The 19,146-nt window shown below is 41.0% G+C and overlaps 1 protein-coding gene across 2 annotated transcripts in view; it reads left to right on the top strand.

Annotated features, from left to right (window-relative positions):
• DPYSL3 (dihydropyrimidinase like 3) overlaps positions 1-19,146 on the top strand; it is a 139,988-nt gene that overhangs the window by 88,532 nt on the left and 32,310 nt on the right. For both annotated transcript variants that reach the window (XM_044280738.1, XM_044280739.1), the window contains exons 2-7: positions 8,224-8,312; positions 12,744-12,928; positions 13,662-13,826; positions 15,615-15,676; positions 15,959-16,039; positions 18,910-18,978. In XM_044280738.1, coding sequence (XP_044136673.1) covers positions 8,224-8,312; positions 12,744-12,928; positions 13,662-13,826; positions 15,615-15,676; positions 15,959-16,039; positions 18,910-18,978 — 651 coding nt within the window. The remainder of the gene's footprint in view (positions 1-8,223; positions 8,313-12,743; positions 12,929-13,661; positions 13,827-15,614; positions 15,677-15,958; positions 16,040-18,909; positions 18,979-19,146) is intronic.

The following is a 19,146-nucleotide window of genomic DNA, read 5'->3' on the forward strand; positions in this document are numbered from 1 at the left end:
TGATTCAACATATTATATGCCAGTGTTTTTACATATACATATACCTGTTATAGATTTCCGCATACTTGGTGCTGCACTCAAAGGGATTTTAAGCAGTAGGCTTAGAGGGGCTTAAGGTGCTGCACTCACAGGGGTTTCAAGCAGTGGGCTCCGAGGAGCTTAAAAGGTATGAACCCACTGCTTTTCCAGTCCTCGTTGCTCTCCTTGACACACTGGAAATGCCAGCAGAGGTACGCTCAGCCAATCACTGGCTGGAGCAGGGCACTGGCCATTGATTGGGGTGTTGGGGGATCAGTGAGGATGCATATCTGAGCTCATTATATAACTAGTGACGGCAGGTACTCATTATCTGTAACCACCCGGAGACTATGAACATAAAATTATTATATCTACCAATTACACATGTACATAAAAAAACTCTTAAAAGATATAAAATAAAATAAATTCAATGAAAACTAAAAACAATATAGGTTGAATCTTGTCTGCCAAAAATGTGTATACTAGCAGACTCTACGTTGGTTATACACCTCTGTCATCCAGTATATACATGCATTGTATATATTTCCTAATGCTACATCAGAATATGGAACAAATTTATCATAGAAAAAGTTGAATGTTCATCCACATGTCCTAGTTTCCAATAAACATACTGAGAAGGGCCCCAGTGTTGAGGAAACGTAAAAGGAGATATGAGAGAACGTTAGAGGACTTTATAACTATTTATCTCATATCTCCTTTTGCGTTTCCTCAACACTGGGGCCCTTCTCAGTGTGTTTATTGGACACTAGGACATGTGGATGAACATTCAACTTTTTCTATGATAAATTTGTTCCATATTCTGATGTAGCATTAGGAAATACATACAATGCAAATTGCAGTCCCCAATGCATGGAACGGCTGAGCAACAGCTGTGTGCATGACGCCTTAAAGGATCTCACCAGATCTGCTCTTATGCTGCTAAGTTTGGCTTCTCCTAACTTTGAGCCATCATTACTGTCGTGTGTATCATGAGAAAATTTCTGTCAATTGATTACATACAAACCGGATTCCCAAAAAGTTGGGACACTAAACAAATTGTGAATAAAAACTGAATGCAATGATGTGGAGATGGCAAATGTCAATATTTTATTTGTGATAGAACGTAAATGACAGATCAAACGTTTAATCCGAGTAAATGTATCATTTTAAAGGAAAAATACGTTGATTCAAATTTTCACGGTGTCAACAAATCCCCCAAAAGTTGGGACAAGTAGCAATAAGAGGCTGGAAAAAGTAAATTTGAGCATAACGAAGAGCTGGAAGACCAATTAACACTAATTAGGTCAATTGGCAACATGATTGGGTATAAAAAGAGCTTCTCAGAGTGGCAGTGTCTCTCAGAAGCCAAGATGGGTAGAGGATCACCAATTCCCACAATGTTGCGCAGAAAGATAGTGGAGCAATATCAAAAAGGTGTTACCCAGCGAAAAATTGCAAAGACTTTGCATCTATCATCATCAACTGTGCATAACATCATCCGAAGATTCAGAGAGTCTGGAACAATTTCTGTGCGTAAGGGTCAAGGCCGTAAAACCATACTGGATGCCCGTGATCTCCGGGCCCTTAAACGACACTGCACCACAAACAGGAATGCTACTTTAAGGGAAATTACAGAATGGGCTCAGGAATACTTCCAGAAACCGTCATCAGTGAACACAATCCACCGTGCCATCCGCCGTTGCCAGCTGAAACTCTACAGTGCAAAGAAGAAGCCATTTCTAAGCAAGATCCACAAGCTCAGGCGTTTTCACTGGGCCAGGGATCATGTAAAATGGAGTGTGGCAAAATGGAAGACTGTTCTGTGGTCAGATGAGTCACAATTCAAAGTTGTTTTTGGAAATCTGGGACGCCATGTCATCCGGACCAAAGAGGACAAGGACAACCCAAGTTGTTATCAACGCTCAGTTCAGAAGCCTGCATCTCTGATGGTATGGGGTTGCATGAGTGCGTGTGGCATGGGCAGCTTGCATGTCTGGAAAGGCACCATCAATGCAGAAAAATATATTCAGGTTCTAGAACAACATATGCTCCCATCCAGACGTCATCTCTTTCAGGGAAGACCCTGCATTTTTCAACAAGATAATGCCAGACCACATTCTGCATCAATCACAACATCATGGCTGCGTAGGAGAAGGATCCGGGTACTGAAATGGCCAGTCTGCAGTCCAGATCTTTCACCTATAGAGAACATTTGGCGCATTATAAAGAGGAAGGTGCAACAAAGAAGGCCCAAGACGATTGAACAGTTAGAGGCCTGTATTAGACAAGAATGGGAGAGCATTCCTATTTCTAAACTTGATAAACTGGTCTCCTCGGTCCCCAGACATCTGTTGAGATGCCACACAGTGGTGAAAATGGCCTTGTCCCAACTTTTTGAGGATTTGTTGACACCATGAAATTCTGATTCAACATATTTTTCCCTTTTAAATTGGTACATTTTCTCAGTTTAAACTTTTGTTCCGTGATTTATGTTCTATTCTGAATAAAATATTAGAAGTTGGCATCTCCACATCATTGCATTCAGTTTTTATTCACGATTTGTATAGTGTCCCAACTTTTTTGGAATCCGGTTTGTACATCTAGGTTGGAAAAAGCACAGGACGGGAGTCTTTATTTTTTCATAATTGATTTTATTTTTGTTTTTGAAGTCCACAAAATGTCTTCTCTCCAGGCTACCAAAAGTTTGAAATGGGCTTCTGGTGTGGTCTAACCGTATAATTATATTGTTATACGTAAATCTTCATCACAAAGCAAGTACCAGAATTAACAGATCCATAAACATTACACAGGAAGAGAGCGAAGGCAGATAGCATATGAAGATAATTAGCATTGCAAAACCGGCAGGATTCCCAAGGAAATAAATTCCAGAAAAAATGTCCTAAAAATATAAGCTGGTTTCATCATGTCACTGCCTCCTTTCTTCAGTGACAGTTTTCCGACTCTACCTAAAGGCTGCAGTGAAGATGTTTGATTAGTAAGAGGCCTATATTGTCTCCTGGATGTAAAGGAAAGATCAGTCCTGAACTTTTAAGACTGATCGGAAATGCTGAGAAATTTTAATGTGAATTAAATAACATTTCTTAAGGACAATTCAAATAATCCATGTTTTTACCAACTATGAGTTATTGATAAATTGCTCATGCTAGGTTCACACTAGCGTTATGATATCCAGCAGCCTCAGGTAGGCTGTTTCGGGCTGAAAGCCGGCATTTATGCCAGACACCGGCCAGATCGCCGTTGGATCGTATTGTAGTCAATGGGCAGCTGATGGAAATCCAATCCAGTTGGCTCTCTAGAAGGAAACAGCATGCCAGATTTCAGAACTCTTCTGTGAATGAAGCCTTAGAAAACAATTCATATACCTATTTCTAACATCAACTGCCAAACCGACAATATCTTCTATACAGGCAGAAGCCTCCTTTTTAAAGGTAACCTGTCATGATAAACAAGGTTTCTGCAGTCAGCATATCCTGCTCTGTAGTGTGATGCCTGAAGATTAGATACCATTTGTATGGTGACAGGTTAACCACGCATACACCAAGAGAAGTCTGGTTGTGTGCCTGCCCAACTTCATGTCCTGGGGATTGCCTGACTGTTCCTTACACTGTGCAGACTTAGGTTTATTTATCAAAAATAAGAGTCTAACATAAATTCATAATGGAGGAGATAGAGGATGGAGTGAATCACAGATTTCTCAAAGCCACCATTTACCACTCCTGATATGTCTGTTTTAATAGCTTCATGCATTCCCCTTGTAATAACAATTCTAAAGCATCTATTCTTATGGCTCTATGTTGTGCCATTCCTTTATTATTTCTACTAGAAGTTATGAATGAATTGCTTGCAGTCTGCAGTAAGGGTACAGAGGGGTGGTAACCAGTTGGGGGTGTGTACCTGCACAGACTCACTCTATCCAATCAGTGCTGCCATTTTCAGACTGTGCAGGTACACCTCCCAACTGGTTACCTCCCCTCTGTACCCTTACTGCAGACTGCTAGCAAATCATTCATAACTTCTAGTAGAAATAATTAAGGAATGACACAACATAGTCATAAGAATAGATGTTCCAGAATTGTTATTACATGCTGAATGCATGAAGCTATTAAAATATGCATGTCAGGAGCGTTGAAAGGTCCTTTTTAAATGTTATTTTAATATAATTCAGCATGGAAAACTAGTTGCGTTTGTAATTTACAGTTGTGAGGTATTCTATTTACTTTATTATTATGGCACCATCTGCAGTTTAATACCGTCTTTTTCGCCCAATAAGACGCTTTTGAATAGGAAAATAAGAAATCTGTGGATGGCACTGTTATGGGGAGGGGTATCTGTGGATGGCACTATTATTGGGGGGGGGGGGTCTGTGGATGACACTTTAGTTACAGTAGAGCTATCCTATGTACTACTACTTACTATGAAGCTCCTGTACCGTAGCAGGTAGAAGGGACTGCAGCGTAACATCACTCACGTCACGTGCCTGCTTCGCCTGCTTCATTAATGAAGCAGTTGGAGCAGGCACATGACGTGAGTGAGTGACGTTACGTTGCTGGCCGGCCTGCCTGCTACGGGAGGTTGATAGTAAGTAGTAGTACAAGGGGTGGCGCTACTATAACTAAAGTTAAGAAGAGGTTAAGGATTACAGTTTACATATGAATACTGCTGTGAGCGGCGGGGCCCAGTGTAAGACTAGAGTGACTGCAATTGCCGGCCTCCATCCCCCCCGCCCCACTGATACATTGCCGCACTGTCCATGTAAAAATGGCAGCATTCGCCCCATAAGATGCCCTGCCATTTCCCCCCTACTTTTTTTTTTGGAGGGGGGGGGGGGTCTTATGGTGTGAAAAATACGGTATGTAATGTGCACGTCCACCTCCTGATATTGTCGTACATGCTCTGTTCCATCCTTCAACTGCCACCAGACGGATCTACTGTTAGAAGCTGACGGGGAGAGAGCTGCAGCCGAAAAGACATGCCTCCTGAGCTGTGATAGGGAGACAGCTGCAACAGAAAGGACACATGCCTTGAGTTGCTAGCTTGAATAAAATCTAGCAAAGCCACTGGAGCAACGAATAAGGGAGCTCTGGATCCATATGAGGTATAGGACTGGTTTTAGCAGTTAGAAAGAGATTGTCATGTACTACATGATGTCTGATTTTCATTTTTTACATCGATCATGGCATAATCCCTTTAACTATGCTGAAAAAAAAGTTAATGGGCTCTGACTGATTGTTATATGTACTGTATCTCAACACATGAGGTCCTTTAAATACACCAGAGTCGAATATATGCAGTGGAGTGAGACTGATATTCCTCACTTTCCATTGAATAAGCTCTTTTACTTGAGCTGAATTTGAGCTGTCAAGCTCTTTGTTTCCTAACAGAAGTGCTTTTTACTCATTGAATGTTCATTGAATTTTACTCAATGGTCTTAGGACTCGCATATCTATTGCTAGTCTACTGTTGTACACTGTTTGGTCCCATAAAGCATGGCATACCATAGACGCAGACCACGCAACTGCTGTAGAAGTGGGGTGGTGGGCAGTACATAACTTATCTTCCCAACATTCCCTCACTTTTCTGTAGCTACCACTAGGGGGAGCTTAGTGCATAAAGAGCTTTACAGCTTCCATTTATTACTAAATGTTTCCATAAATTACTAATAATAATATTTGGGCTCCAACTCCTCGTTCAGATCTGAGGTCACATAATAGTAACTATCCGTGGTACAAAGATGCTGCATGACTTTCCGTTTACTAATCATGTGACCTCCTTCACTGACTGTCCCGACACCTTAGACAGAGTGTGCCAGGTCAGCAAGCATGCACGTGACCACAAGTTCGGCATTCAAGAAATTGTATCTGCTGATCATGCAACCTCCTCAATTGATTGCCCATTCCCATTGACAGAGCATGTGGTGGTTTAGAGCAAGCACCTGGTTTTGGCGGCACATTCACACAGAATTCCCTGAACTCTGGTCTCAATAAAATTCCCATCACCCTCCATCTAAGGGGGAGGGACAATCAGTAAAGGAAGTTACATGATTGGCAGACAGAACGTCATGCTACGTCATTATACCTTGGATAGTATCAAGCAACACAATTGCTACCCACCCCCACCCCCTTGTCTGCCCGGCGAATAACAACTTTGTCCAGGTTTCTCAATTCCTCAAGAGTCTCTTATTTTTTTCCCCGCGGGATAAATTAGTAGTATAAGTTCTCATATTACTAATTTTACCCATGGGGAAACGGGCTCCTGAGTAACTGAGAAACCTGGACGAAGTTGTCATTCGCCAGGCAGACTTTGGGGTGGCAATTATGATGTTGATTATGATCCTCATACTTCTTTACCTCTTTATATGGATACCACTGCGGTATACAAATGGGATTTACACTTGCTAATAGGGAGAGGTTGTGAAATGGCAGATTTGACAAAAAAACCCCATATATTTTAGTGCATCACCCAGTTATTACCATATTCCATTCTCTGCCCAAAACCCATAAACTGGCTTTTCTCCCCCCGTTTCATCCGATTGTGGCGGGCATCAACTCGCTTATCAAGCATTTGTGAGAGTTGGTTGATAGCCTGCTACAACCCCTTATCCCTAATATACCAGGGTACATTACGTGATACAAAACACATTTTGAACATGCTGCGACAGTTTGAGTGGAAGGAAGATTGTCACTTTACACTTCAGTTCCACACAACTTGGTTATCGAGGCATTAAAGTGGTTCTCAGTCACTTATAGTAAATATACTTTTGAATTGGAGGATTTTATTTACTACCTTCTTTGGCCAACATTTATATGGCCTAGTAGGAGAGATCTACAGTACCCTTTTTTTCTTCAGAAAATCTTTGTTTTTCTGGTATGACCGCTACATTGACGACTTGATTTTTATCTGGTCAGGCAATGTAGCAGCCATACTGGACTGTCATGTTTACCTGATGCATAATGATTTAAATTAATCTTTCACTTTAACTCATCATTCTACCACTACATGCTATTTGGATCTTATGTTACAAGTTAATAATCATAATAGTCATAAATACAAGATCTTTTCATAAAGATACAGCTGGTAATACCATCCTATTTGCTCAGTTCGCTCATTCTCCCTAGGTCATTTTAAATGTCCCGTTGGGTGAAATGATTAGGTCCAGACAACCCTCTTCTGACGACACAACTTTTCTAAATGAAACCGCAGGCAGAAATATCCTATCAAATAGCAGAAGATATACAAGAATTTCTCTTTTGCCACTTCTTTGGAAAATCGTCCCCTTTTCCACGGCATACAGTATGGAATACACTAAAATATGTCCTGATAAATACCTCCTGATATTGCACCATGATGCAGAGTTTTCTAAGGTCTTGCAAAATAGTTGTAAATTTGATGCAGTGTTTGATCAGTGATTTGTGAGCCAAAACCAGAAGTGAAGTCTGCACAGTTCTGTGGTTTTGGCAGACAAATCTGTGTTTGGTCAGTGATTTCCATCAGTGAACTGTGAACGAGGCCTTATCTTCTATTCCACATGTGGCAGAAAGGAATGTTTCTGTGGTATCCTTACACTTCGCCACTGTTCATAGGGCGATTTACTAGCTCATTTCGGGTGCAAGGCATCGAATGATTGGCGTCCCTTTGAGAGGTAGAGCTTTCAGACATAACATGTTGAACAGCGAAACATTTTTAAAGTGCTTTTTTCCTGCCGGTCTTAGCTGCGAGCATGACCTCATTCTCCATTGTTAATTATCTCTAGTCATTATGATCCTTTTTTTTTTAATCTTATATTAATTAATACATGCAATTTTGGTTTTAATTATTTCTATACACCTGCTTGTCTGCATGGAGCCTTTATGGGGTTAATTTTCTTTTGAACTTCATTAATAGTTATCATGTTTGGTTTCACGTGTTACCCCGCCACAAGATGAATTGCACGCATATAAGTATTATATGTAGGGATTCACATTTACAACCATGAGTAATGTAGTGTGTCCAGAACGAGTAGGTTGTGCACAGTCTACCTGTAACGGATGTTTTTTCTTGGATGAAATAAAGACTTTTAAAGAATTTTACTATATGGATGCTGGGATCTTCCTTCCACGTTTCTCAGGCTGCGTCCACAGCAATCCCATGCAGAAGAGCTGTAGTATGGGCCTTTGTAACTGAAACCTTATTTTTTTTATTTTTTAGAGTGATCGTCTTCTGATCAAAGGAGGTCGGATAGTGAATGATGACCAGTCTTTCTATGCAGACATCTACATGGAAGATGGCCTCATCAAGTAAGTTTTATGAAATCATGCTTTTCTCTCGAAAATGCTTAGACATACTGTAGATTATATAGTTTTCTTCTCTCTTGCTATTTCTTCGCTTAGTTATTGGTTTTAAGGAAACTTGTTTTATAATAACATTTGCCTGTATTTTTATTTTTTTTTTTTACAGTTTTGCTATTTTACCATGTAACTCATTGCTACTGAGTAATGGTCCAATTTCAGATAGAGTAGTTTCTCTCTTAAGATTGCCGTACACATAAGGCTACTTTAACACTAGCGTTTTCAATTCCGCTATAGAGATCCATCATAGGATCTCAATAGCGGAAGAAAACGCTTCAGTTTTGTCCCCATTCATTGTCAATAGGGACAAAACTGAACGAAACGGAATGCACCAAAATACATTCCATTCCATTTGGTTGCGCTGCTATCACGACAGAATAACGCTGCAAGCAGCATTTTTCTGTCCGCGATGTGGTGCGAAGCAAGACGGATCCGTCCTGGCACACAATGTAAATCAATGGGGACAGATCCGTTTTCACTAACGCAATAGAAAACGGATCCGTTCCCCATTGACTTTCAATGGTGTTCATGACTGATCCATCTTGGCTATAAAAGACATAATACAACCGGATCCATTCATGACAGATGCATGCGGTTGTATTATGGTAACGGAAGCGTTTTTGCAGATCCATGACGGATCTGCAAAAAACGCTAATGTGAAAGAAGCCTTAGATGTATGTCACTCACTCTTGCTGATTTCTGTGGGATTGACCAACTATATAATGTGTATGTGTATTCATTAGTTAATTTGTACATTATCATCCCTAAAAAATCTCAGATGTTTTAATCACATCTCATGGGACAGAATCTGTCTTGGCAAGTTATCCACAAGCTTAACCTGCGAGGAGTACATGGTATATAAATTATCGGTGGGCTGAGTGTCCATGTAGTGCATGGGCCTGTCTGGTTCTCCAAAGCGAGAGACGTTCCTTGTGGTTGTCTTTAACTCTAACTCTAACAATTACTGGGGTGTTCACACAATATGAATATATCCCATATCCACAGGATAGGGGATAAGTATCTGATAGCTGGGGTCCCACCTATCTCCAGCTGTCCTACAGGAGGAGCAGAGCAGATTGATCGATGACTGACAGGTATCTCTGTATACACTGTCATAGAGGGAAGGCGGTCATCACTGATGGGACCGGCTCCTTGACTTCGAAGCCCAGAATGAGCAGGAATTTAAATCAATGAAATACAGGTTATACTTAATCTTAATCCTATATAGCAATCAGTTCAGCATCTCCTGAACTATAACATACTGCCTGCAGCTCAAACACCACATTCAATGTGACAGGTCAATGCCAGGAACCTGGAATCCACTGTAAAAATCATATGTAATTTACAGTTTCTACAGATCTTATATTGTTCTCCCTGTTAGAATTGGGGAATGTGCCTCTTTTAAAACTCTGCTTAAAAAAAACCTTGCACTTCTAACGAGACCTGTAGGACGTGAGTGGGATCACAGAGGGATCACAAGGTCCTTACAGCCAAAGACAGAAGAACAGCTGCACATCTTTATACTCTCCGAAGCTGGAGCTTCAATCCACATCCGCTGTAGAGAAGCCCCAGGGTGTTGTTTTGTTTCTGAAATGTCTCAAGTTTCAGCATTTTTTTTATATTCATCCAACACAATTAAAATAAATTACCTAGACTATTGGCTAACACTGTATACTAGAAGTCCATTTTCTTAATCCCAGAAGTTTAACCAACCTGTCAGATCTGAGACAAATACCAGGAGATATACAAAAACATCATTGGTACCTGTAGCCTCTCTTACAGGGTTTCTGTCACTAGAATTTTGAGTATTAAACTGTCGGACATTAGCGATGTGCTAATGTCAGCGGCATCTAACTCTGCCATTCTAATGATTATCCGTGCCCCCGTTACTGTAGAATTCTTACTTTTATAATATGTAAATGAGCCTCTAGGAGAAGTGGGGGGGCATTGCTCCTGCTCCTAGAGGCTCCCGTCTCCCTCCTCTAGTCACTCCTTCCAAGTGTTGATTGACAGGGCCAAGCATGGTTCGCATCCTTCTGCCTGCCCTGTGCCCTGGGGAAATCTCGTGCCGTTCGGTATTCTGCGCAGGCGTGGTGAGGGAAGGCCGCTCGCAGGCTGCTAGCTTCCTTACTGTGCCTGTGCAGAATACTGAACGGCGCAAGATTTCCCCAGGGCACAGGGCAGGCAGAAGGATGCGAACCATGCCTGGCCCTGTCAATCAACACTTGGAAGGCGTGACTTGAGGTGGGAGACGGGAGCCTCTAGGAGCAGGAGCAATGCTCCCCATGCAACTAGAGGCTCATTTGCATATCATAAAAGTAAGAATTCTACAGTAACGGGGGCATGGATAGTCATTAGAATAGCAGAGTTAGGTGCAGCTGACATTAGCACATCGCTAATGTCAGCCAGTTTAATACTCAAAATTCTAGTGACAGAAACCCTTTAAAGGAAATTTGCCATCAGAAAATTACCAGTGTTTTATGTTTAACGTTTTTTAAGAATTTTTGCTGTTCTTTTTAATTTTCCATGTCACTATATTTAAACAAACTATAAAATCCTGCAGTTTTCAAATTGGCCACTAAGCCTAATAATAGGTTCCACGTCTGTACAGATCACTTTACTGCAGTTACCTTCTTATCTATAAACAGAGGCGATATCATTACAGGCAGGATTAGAATGATAGATAAAACAGGATCCACCATTCACAATCGGTGATTGGCAGAAAAAAATTTGATGACCAAATTTCCTTTAAGAAATTAAAATACAGTACCATAGACCCCAAAAATGTAATATTGTATATTTGCTCCTTTTACTGCACACATAAATTTAGCTTTAAGGGCTCTTTCACACTTGCGTTCTTTTCTTCCGGCATAGAGTTCCGTCGTTGGGGCTCTATGCCGGAAGAATCCTGATCAGTTTTATCCTAATGCATTCTGAATGGAGTGAAATCCGTTCAGGATGCATCAGGATGTCTTCAGTTCCGGAACGGAACGTTTTTTGGCCGGAGAAAATACTGCAGCATGCTGCGCTTTTTGCTCCAGCCAAAAATCCTGAAGACTTGCCGCAAGGCCGGATCCGGAATGAATGCCCATTGAAAGGCATTGATCCGGATCCGGCCTTAAGCTAAACGTCGTTTCGGCGCATTGCCGGATGCGACGTTTAGCTTTTTCTCAATGGTTACCATGGCTGCCGGGACGCTAAAGTCCTGGCAGCCATGGTAAAGTGTAGTGGGGAACGGGGGAGCAGCATACTTACCATCCGTGCGGCTCCCGGGGCGCTCCAGAGTGACGTCAGGGCGCCCCAAGCGAATGGATCACGTCATCCATGCGCATGGGGCACTCTGACGTCACTCTGGAGTGCCCCGGGAGCCGCGCAGACTGTAAGTATACCGCTCCCCGCTCCTACTATGGCAACCAGGACTTTAATAGCGTCCTGGGTGCCATAGTAACACTGAAAGCATTTTGAAGACGGATCCGTCTTCAAATGCTTTCAGTACACTTGCGTTTTTCCGGATCTGGCGTGTAATTCCGGCAAGTGGAGTACACGCCGGATCCGGACAACGCAAGTGTGAAAGAGGCCTTAAGGATTTAATTTCTTAAATAGTGTCCTCAAGGACAAGCTCGGACTGGCCCATAGGAGAACAGGTGAATCCCACAATGGGCCCCTGAGCTACGGTGGGCCCCCAAGTCCTCCACCCCCAGCCAGTATCCTCTTTACCCAGGGACCTGCCTTCTCAAAGTCGCGGTAGGGACCCCATATTCAATCATCTTGAGCATCTTGCTTTCTGCTGCTATTATTTCAGCAGGTAGTATTTACATATAGCTGGGCATTGGGGACCCAAAATGAATTTTATTGGTGGGTCCCAGGCACCCCAGTCTGACTCTGCTCAAGGAGGTTGAATCACCATCACAACCCCTTTTTTAAATGGCATCAGCCCAACCATCAGCTAGGCAGTAGCTTCTAAAACCCCAGATCTTGGCCACGGGAAACTGACAGTTCTTGAGTTAATTGAAGTGTCTTATTCTAAACCCAAGTCCTTGTGTGGCAATTTGCTTGGAATGTTGCCTCTTTTTCAATAATAGAAATCTCTAAGTAGTGCCAAAGGGGTTAAAACATATATAGAGCCAATCCAGTGGTGGTCTAAAATTAGACTTCACCAATGTGACCTTGTATTTATGGCAAATCCAAAGAGTATTTTCACTTTATAATTAGACATTGAGAAGCCTGCTTGTGGGTTGCTGAGCATGATTTGCATTTTTGAATGGAATAATTTCTTAATTGTGAGGATTGTTTCATCCCACATTGTTTATTTTAAATTGACCATGTCTAAAAATTACACTTTTAGGTTTACTGAAAGTCTCTTATCTCTCTACATTACAGGCAGATTGGAGATAACCTGATTGTGCCAGGAGGTGTAAAAACCATTGAAGCAAATGGAAAGATGGTGATACCTGGAGGGATTGATGTACACACCCACTTACAGATGCCCTACAGAGGAATGACAACAGTAGATGACTTCTTCCAAGGGACCAAAGGTGCTATCGCAGGAGGAACCACCATGATACGTAAGTTTTGTTTTTTTTAGTTTTTTTTTCCCCATATGGCTAAATAAAATCTCCTTCATCATCTTCAGAGGTGGGACCCAAACCTGAGATTGGTTCCATTTCCTAGCGGTTTATCACCAATGTCTCAGATTAGACAACCATTTTAAGCGACATGCCTCCTGATTACTCTAAAATGTGTTTTGAAGCCAAGTGCCAAGCTCAGGAAGAAGTGTCTGTTAGGCGACTCACTTTTGCTTCTTGCCCAACTGGCACAACATGATTGACAGGTCTCTCCCTATTTGTGTATTGGAAGAGATATATACAGTAGTTTAGGGTAAATGGGGGACCTGTTGCTGTATTATGCTGCCTGTGGTAAAAAATAGCATCAACATGGTGATACTCTGGCCATACACATGAGATAAAAGTTGGGCCAGTTTGCCAGATATGGCAGGATAGGCGACCAATTCACGTCTACATGGGCTTCGCAATTCTTTTTGATGACAGCTGGTGGGGTTCGGGAGAGATCAGACATTCTGGATTTCAGCATGCTTGATTATTTGTTCCTGTAGAAGATAAGCTGCTGCCACGGTGGTTGATTTTCCCCCTGCCCTCACTACAGAGCTAAACATGCAAGCTCGGCCCAAGTGAATATGTGTAAAATATGGCTATTTTGTGTATCGCTGTCTTTAAAATATGATAAGTGGTAATGAAGAACACATGCCAAAAGATATTTCTGTTTTTTGCTTCTTTTTAGTTGACCATGTCATCCCAGAACCAGAATCCAGTGTCACTGAAGCTTTTGAGAAGTGGAGAGAGTGGGCTGATGGAAAGGCATGCTGCGACTATTCCCTGCATGTAGATATCACCCACTGGAACGAAAGCGTGAGACAAGAAGTGGAAACCCTTGTGAAGCAAAAAGGTACTGCTATGTAATTTATCTTAGAGTTAAAGTAGCAGATGAGGCGTTTCTTACATTATTAACCTTTTTGGAAGCAAGCTACACACAAATCATGATGTACTCAGAAAAACTAAAACATACAGGCTCACAGACTCAGAAATCCGCAATGTCAGCGTAGTGGTGATATATATTCACTACATTGTGTACACTTGAAGGCAGAGTTTGCCTTCTGCAGCTTCTGTGCTTCACAGTACATAAAAGCTGCAGAAAGCTGTTCTGTGACAAATCCATAAGAGAGCTTATGTGACTGCTCATTCTCCTGCCCTTCTTTGATCCTCTGAACAAATTTTAAAGCTGATATAAGACCAAATCAAATTTGAACCTTAAGTAGCTACATTATTATGTAGCTACTTAAGGTTCACTCTCTTATCCAGTCTTTCAGATGGTAGGCTGTAAATCATTAAGCACCAGGATGTATTGCAATTAGCTCTTGTTAACCTCTTTCTCCCCTGCATAGAAAATAGTCCCTTCTATATGGTATGTAATACCCCCACAATTTACTTCTCCAGTGTCTAGAGAGAGATCCAGCTATGTAGTTCTGTTCTGAGCTTGTTAGTCCACCACTGAATACAAAACAAGGTGGACCAGAAGAATAGACAGCAGGGGGCGCTATCGGAGAGGAAAATGTTGTGTGTGTATAAGAAGGGACAAATATTTTTATTGCATTTATATCGCAATAATACTTAATTTGAGATGCCCGATTTATTACATAGTAATATTTTTCTGGGGTAGCTCTTTTTGCTTTTGCAGCTTCTGCTTGACATTGAGTGCTGCTACTTTGCCCCGTTATTTTCCATTGTACTCCATTTAATTTATAGCTGTACTTTTATTTCAGTGCTTTTATTACAATACAAGTATATTGCCCATGTACCTACCTGCCCAGGCATTCAGTAATATTTCAATCTTGGAGAGTTTAAAGTCTTCTACATAGTTTTGTGCCATTTACAAACACTGACACTGTATTTTATTGTATAACTCGAGCAGAAGATCATGAATAAAAGTATTGGATAGAACTGGCTCCAACACCAACTTTACTCCATTTTGAGCATATACCATTTACAGCCAGTCGTAATACTGGTGCATGTGAGCAAAGAAATACAAGCGTCTCTCAAGAAATTATAGACCGTGTCAATTAACGACATAAACATGTACCGTATCCTCTTTTTTGCATTTTTTTTCTCAGCAACTGATATCGTGTCAGATTAGCTTTTTTTTGTGTGCTCAAGATTAGAGGTCTAGAGATTGCTCCACTCCATCTTTGGTTCTGTCATTATGTAAAAGCTGCTGGTTTCAAGCAGTTGAGAATAGGTTAAAATATACTCTTGCGGTACCAGCCAGCTGTAAGTGAAGGAACCCGTGTTTTCCCTTTGTCAGGGTGCCCAGGTTTCCCATTTCCAAGCTCATAATTCTTGTATCTGAGGAGGTGATAATGGCTTGTATGTTCTGCCAATCTGCCATAAATGTGTTATTTTACGGAAGACATTGCACTTTTGGGTTTATTAGTGTCTTACTGCAGGGACATTTCATCTGGGATCTCTCTCTTAGCTTCTTTGATTCTTTAGCTCTGTTTTTCCGGAGCTAATACTTGGTAGCAATGCCAAGCAAGACCTTCCCTTACATGTTTAACTTCTCCAGCCAGCTCCTTCCATTCCACAGGGGTGTAATAATTATCACATGTCCCTAGCTTTTACATAGGAAAAAATCTGACATTGAGTTTCCATCTTTGCTTTTTCCTTTTTTTATTCCCAGGTGTTAACTCTTTCATGGTTTACATGGCCTATAAGGATTTGTATCAGATGTCCAACACTGAGGTAAATTCTGTCATATTTCCTTCCTTTCTGGGCTAAAATCCAAATAAAATGAACGTTTTTATTTAATCTTGTGTCTGTTGGATAGAAGATTATGATCTGCAGAATTACTACATGTTTACGGGATTTAACCAATAATAAGTGACCTGTGTTGTCTCTGGTATATATTGTTTATTCGTAGAATGGCGTCATAGCTGTCATACAATAGCCAAAAGTTCCGTTTTTTGTAATGAACATGAACATTTTCTGTTTTCCAAGCTAACATTCTCATTGTGTTTGTTTCAGCTTTATGAGATCTTTACTTTCCTTGGATCCCTGGGGGCAATAGCTCAGGTTCACGCTGAGAATGGAGACATCATTGCCCAGGTAAGTGACAGGACGGCATATGTACGGTCATTTTTGAGGAAATGGATACAATAAATGGTTTGAAAGGGTAACAGCTCAAACTTACTAAGTGCATTAAAGGCGTATTCTCATCTGGGACGTTGGTGGCATAGAGCTAAATGTCCAGAGCGGGGCCCCCAATGTGAAGGCGTGCACACCGCAAATGCATGGCTTGCTCTTCATTTACTGCTACAGGAAACGGCAAACGAGTGTGCTCGGCTATTTTCCGAAGTCCCATAGTGCTTAATAGAGAGCAAGTTGTCCAAGTGTGTCCACCTCTCGGTTTACCTCTATCGGACAGATGGAAATAGTCAAGCTGTTTTCAGAACTCCTGTAGCAGTGAACAGAGGGTGACTAAAGTGGGACCCTCATCTATCTTTCAATATGCCATCAATCTCCCAGATTGGGTGAGGGTTTAGTAAGTAGTTTTTAAAAAACAGACCTACTGTAAGATTTTTTTTTTTTATAATTACTCACATACACATATTCACCACTGTTCAGTCTGGTTACATAGAGTAGTTGATAAGGTAGAAAAATGTCACTGTTCCTTTAAGTCCAATCTATAATCCTACCTTGTTGATCCAGAAGAAGGCAAACGGTGCTGTCAGGTAGATGCCATTTGCCTCTTATTGGGGATAGGGGAACGTTCCTGACTCCAGTTATGGAATCAGCATAGGTCCCTAGATCAACAAGCCATCTTTACGTCACACAGTAATGATTTATGACGAGGCTGGCCAGACATTGGTGCTATAACTAATCTTCATATGCATTTCACCAGGCTGGTTTAGCTGTTTCTTTAGGAAAAGAAACTGACAGCATTAAGCAAGGACTAAATGTAAACTAAGCAGAGCTGGATCATAGAGATCAAGTAAAGAAAACCCATGAAATCTGCGTATATCTTGGCATTTAGAGCTACAAATTAAGTAAAATATGTTCAGTTATCTTCCTAAATAAGGAAGCCATCTTAATCCTGCTACATTGGTCCTTTCAAACATATTTACTGTGTTTTCCATAAATAGGCAACGTATAGTTAGGGATTTGACTGTGACCATTTGAACAGTTTTTGTTAAGACTCTCACTTTCATACAATGATGAAAGCAGTCAGTTTTGGCCTGTGTGTCAATACAGTCTTAACCAGAATCCCTCCAACACTCTGGACTGCAGTTGTTGGCTCTCATTCATGTATCCCTTTTAATTGATACAAAATGTTAGCAAGAGGTCAGGAATGCAAAACGGAGAAGATGAAGTCATTGAGTAAAAAATCTGCTGCTCCCTGAAGAAAAGACAGAACATTTGCAAAGATTAGAAGCAGTGCTTTAGACTAAAAACTAGCGGGAATAGTGTCCAGAAAAGGAAAAATAAGAGTATAGAAATGTGCAATGCATAACCCATGTGTTATTGGCTGTGTACTCGTTGCAGTGCAGTACACTTTTATTTCTGTAGGTATGTGGGGGTTTTTTGAGAGGGGAATACTTCAATTGTAATATTTTAATAATGTCCTAATTGATACTTTTCCTGTACCAGATTAATTTACTCTTTTTATATAATTAATCAGAAGTTATGTATTCTTGTTGAAAGATACATTCTTTTGACATTGTGTAACGTCCCAGAAAGTTAATACTCAGATATACACAGCAGAGTCACATTATTATGGCCACTTCCTACTTTCCACGTCAGCAGTGAGTAGCTGATTGAAGGAAGCCACATATTGTGAGCAGGCTTGGTGGGTATATAAGGGGTAAGATCGGCACACATATCCCTCATTGCTGCCATGTCTAAATAGGGACATTTATCAGAGTTTCTAGCTTTCACACCAATGGCACCATTGTGATTAAGTGAGGTGGAAACTGCAGATAACCAGGTCCCATTGATGTTAGAGGTGAACCTCGGCTATGAAGGTGCACCTGGCATTCTTTGGGCCCACTCATCCATGTAGAAGGCACACTCAACCGATTTGGGTGTGAAACCAGAAAATTGCAGATCACGTACATCCACACATGGTTATTATCTTTCCTGGGGCAGATGGGATCTTCCAGCAAGACATGTTATACGGTTAGAAATGTCCAACATTGGTTGGAAGAGCATAACCAAGACTTCAATGTACTACCCTGGACCACTAATTCCCCAGACTACAACCCAATTGAGCATTTGTGGGACTGCCTAAATCGTCAAGTTTGCTTTATGGATCCTCCCCCACACACCCTTCAGCAGCTTTGGGAGGCACTCAACATGGCTCCTGATACCTGTAATAACCTACCAGGATCTTATTGAGTCACTCCCAGCCAGTCTACCAGTCTAGCTGCTGTCCGTGCTGCACATGATGGTTATTCTGGATATTAGAGGGAGTCATAATACTGACTGTAATTATCTAAAGATCCACAATGAGCCTTGTTTTGGAGACTGGTTTACTGTTCCTGGAACCTTCCAGGACATTGCAGTTCTATGTCTGTTGAGGTTGGGTTGAAACCACTCCATAATGCATATAAATGATGTATGTAAAATAATCAGAAAGTCATAAATAATAATTCAAAATGTAATAATGAATTTATTTTTCTATCAGACATAGTTATACAATCATTTTTCCTGTACTGGCGAGTGTCTATGCTCTACTGGGAAGTGTTGCCTTATAAAGAGGAATGTTGCAGTGCTATAGCATGACACCAGATGGCGTTGTGTTGCATTTTTGTTTTTGTCTCCATTTGGCAAACTTTTATAAAACAGCATGATGTTCCCCACCTACATCTTCTCCTGGATGATTCGCGTTTTTTTTATTTTTTTTATTACAATAATACAGACAAATGCAGACTAATAACTGGAAATATACAATATTAAAATGGCTTATTCCTTTATAGGAGCAACAAAGAATGTTAGAAATGGGGATTACTGGACCAGAAGGACATGTTTTGAGTCGGCCAGAAGAGGTAAGTGATTGGACTAAGGTTCAGCATTTAAAAAAAAGCCAACAAAAATGATTCTTATGTTAGACATGACCTTGGTTAGTATCCCCTACCAGCCCTATGGCAAAGGGTTACAGCAGAAACTTTTTAATTTTTTTATTGGTATGCACAGTTAAAAAAAAAAAAAAAAAG

The sequence above is a fragment of the Bufo gargarizans genome, chromosome 2, assembly GCF_014858855.1.
Source record: "Bufo gargarizans isolate SCDJY-AF-19 chromosome 2, ASM1485885v1, whole genome shotgun sequence".
NCBI lineage: Eukaryota > Metazoa > Chordata > Amphibia > Anura > Bufonidae > Bufo > Bufo gargarizans.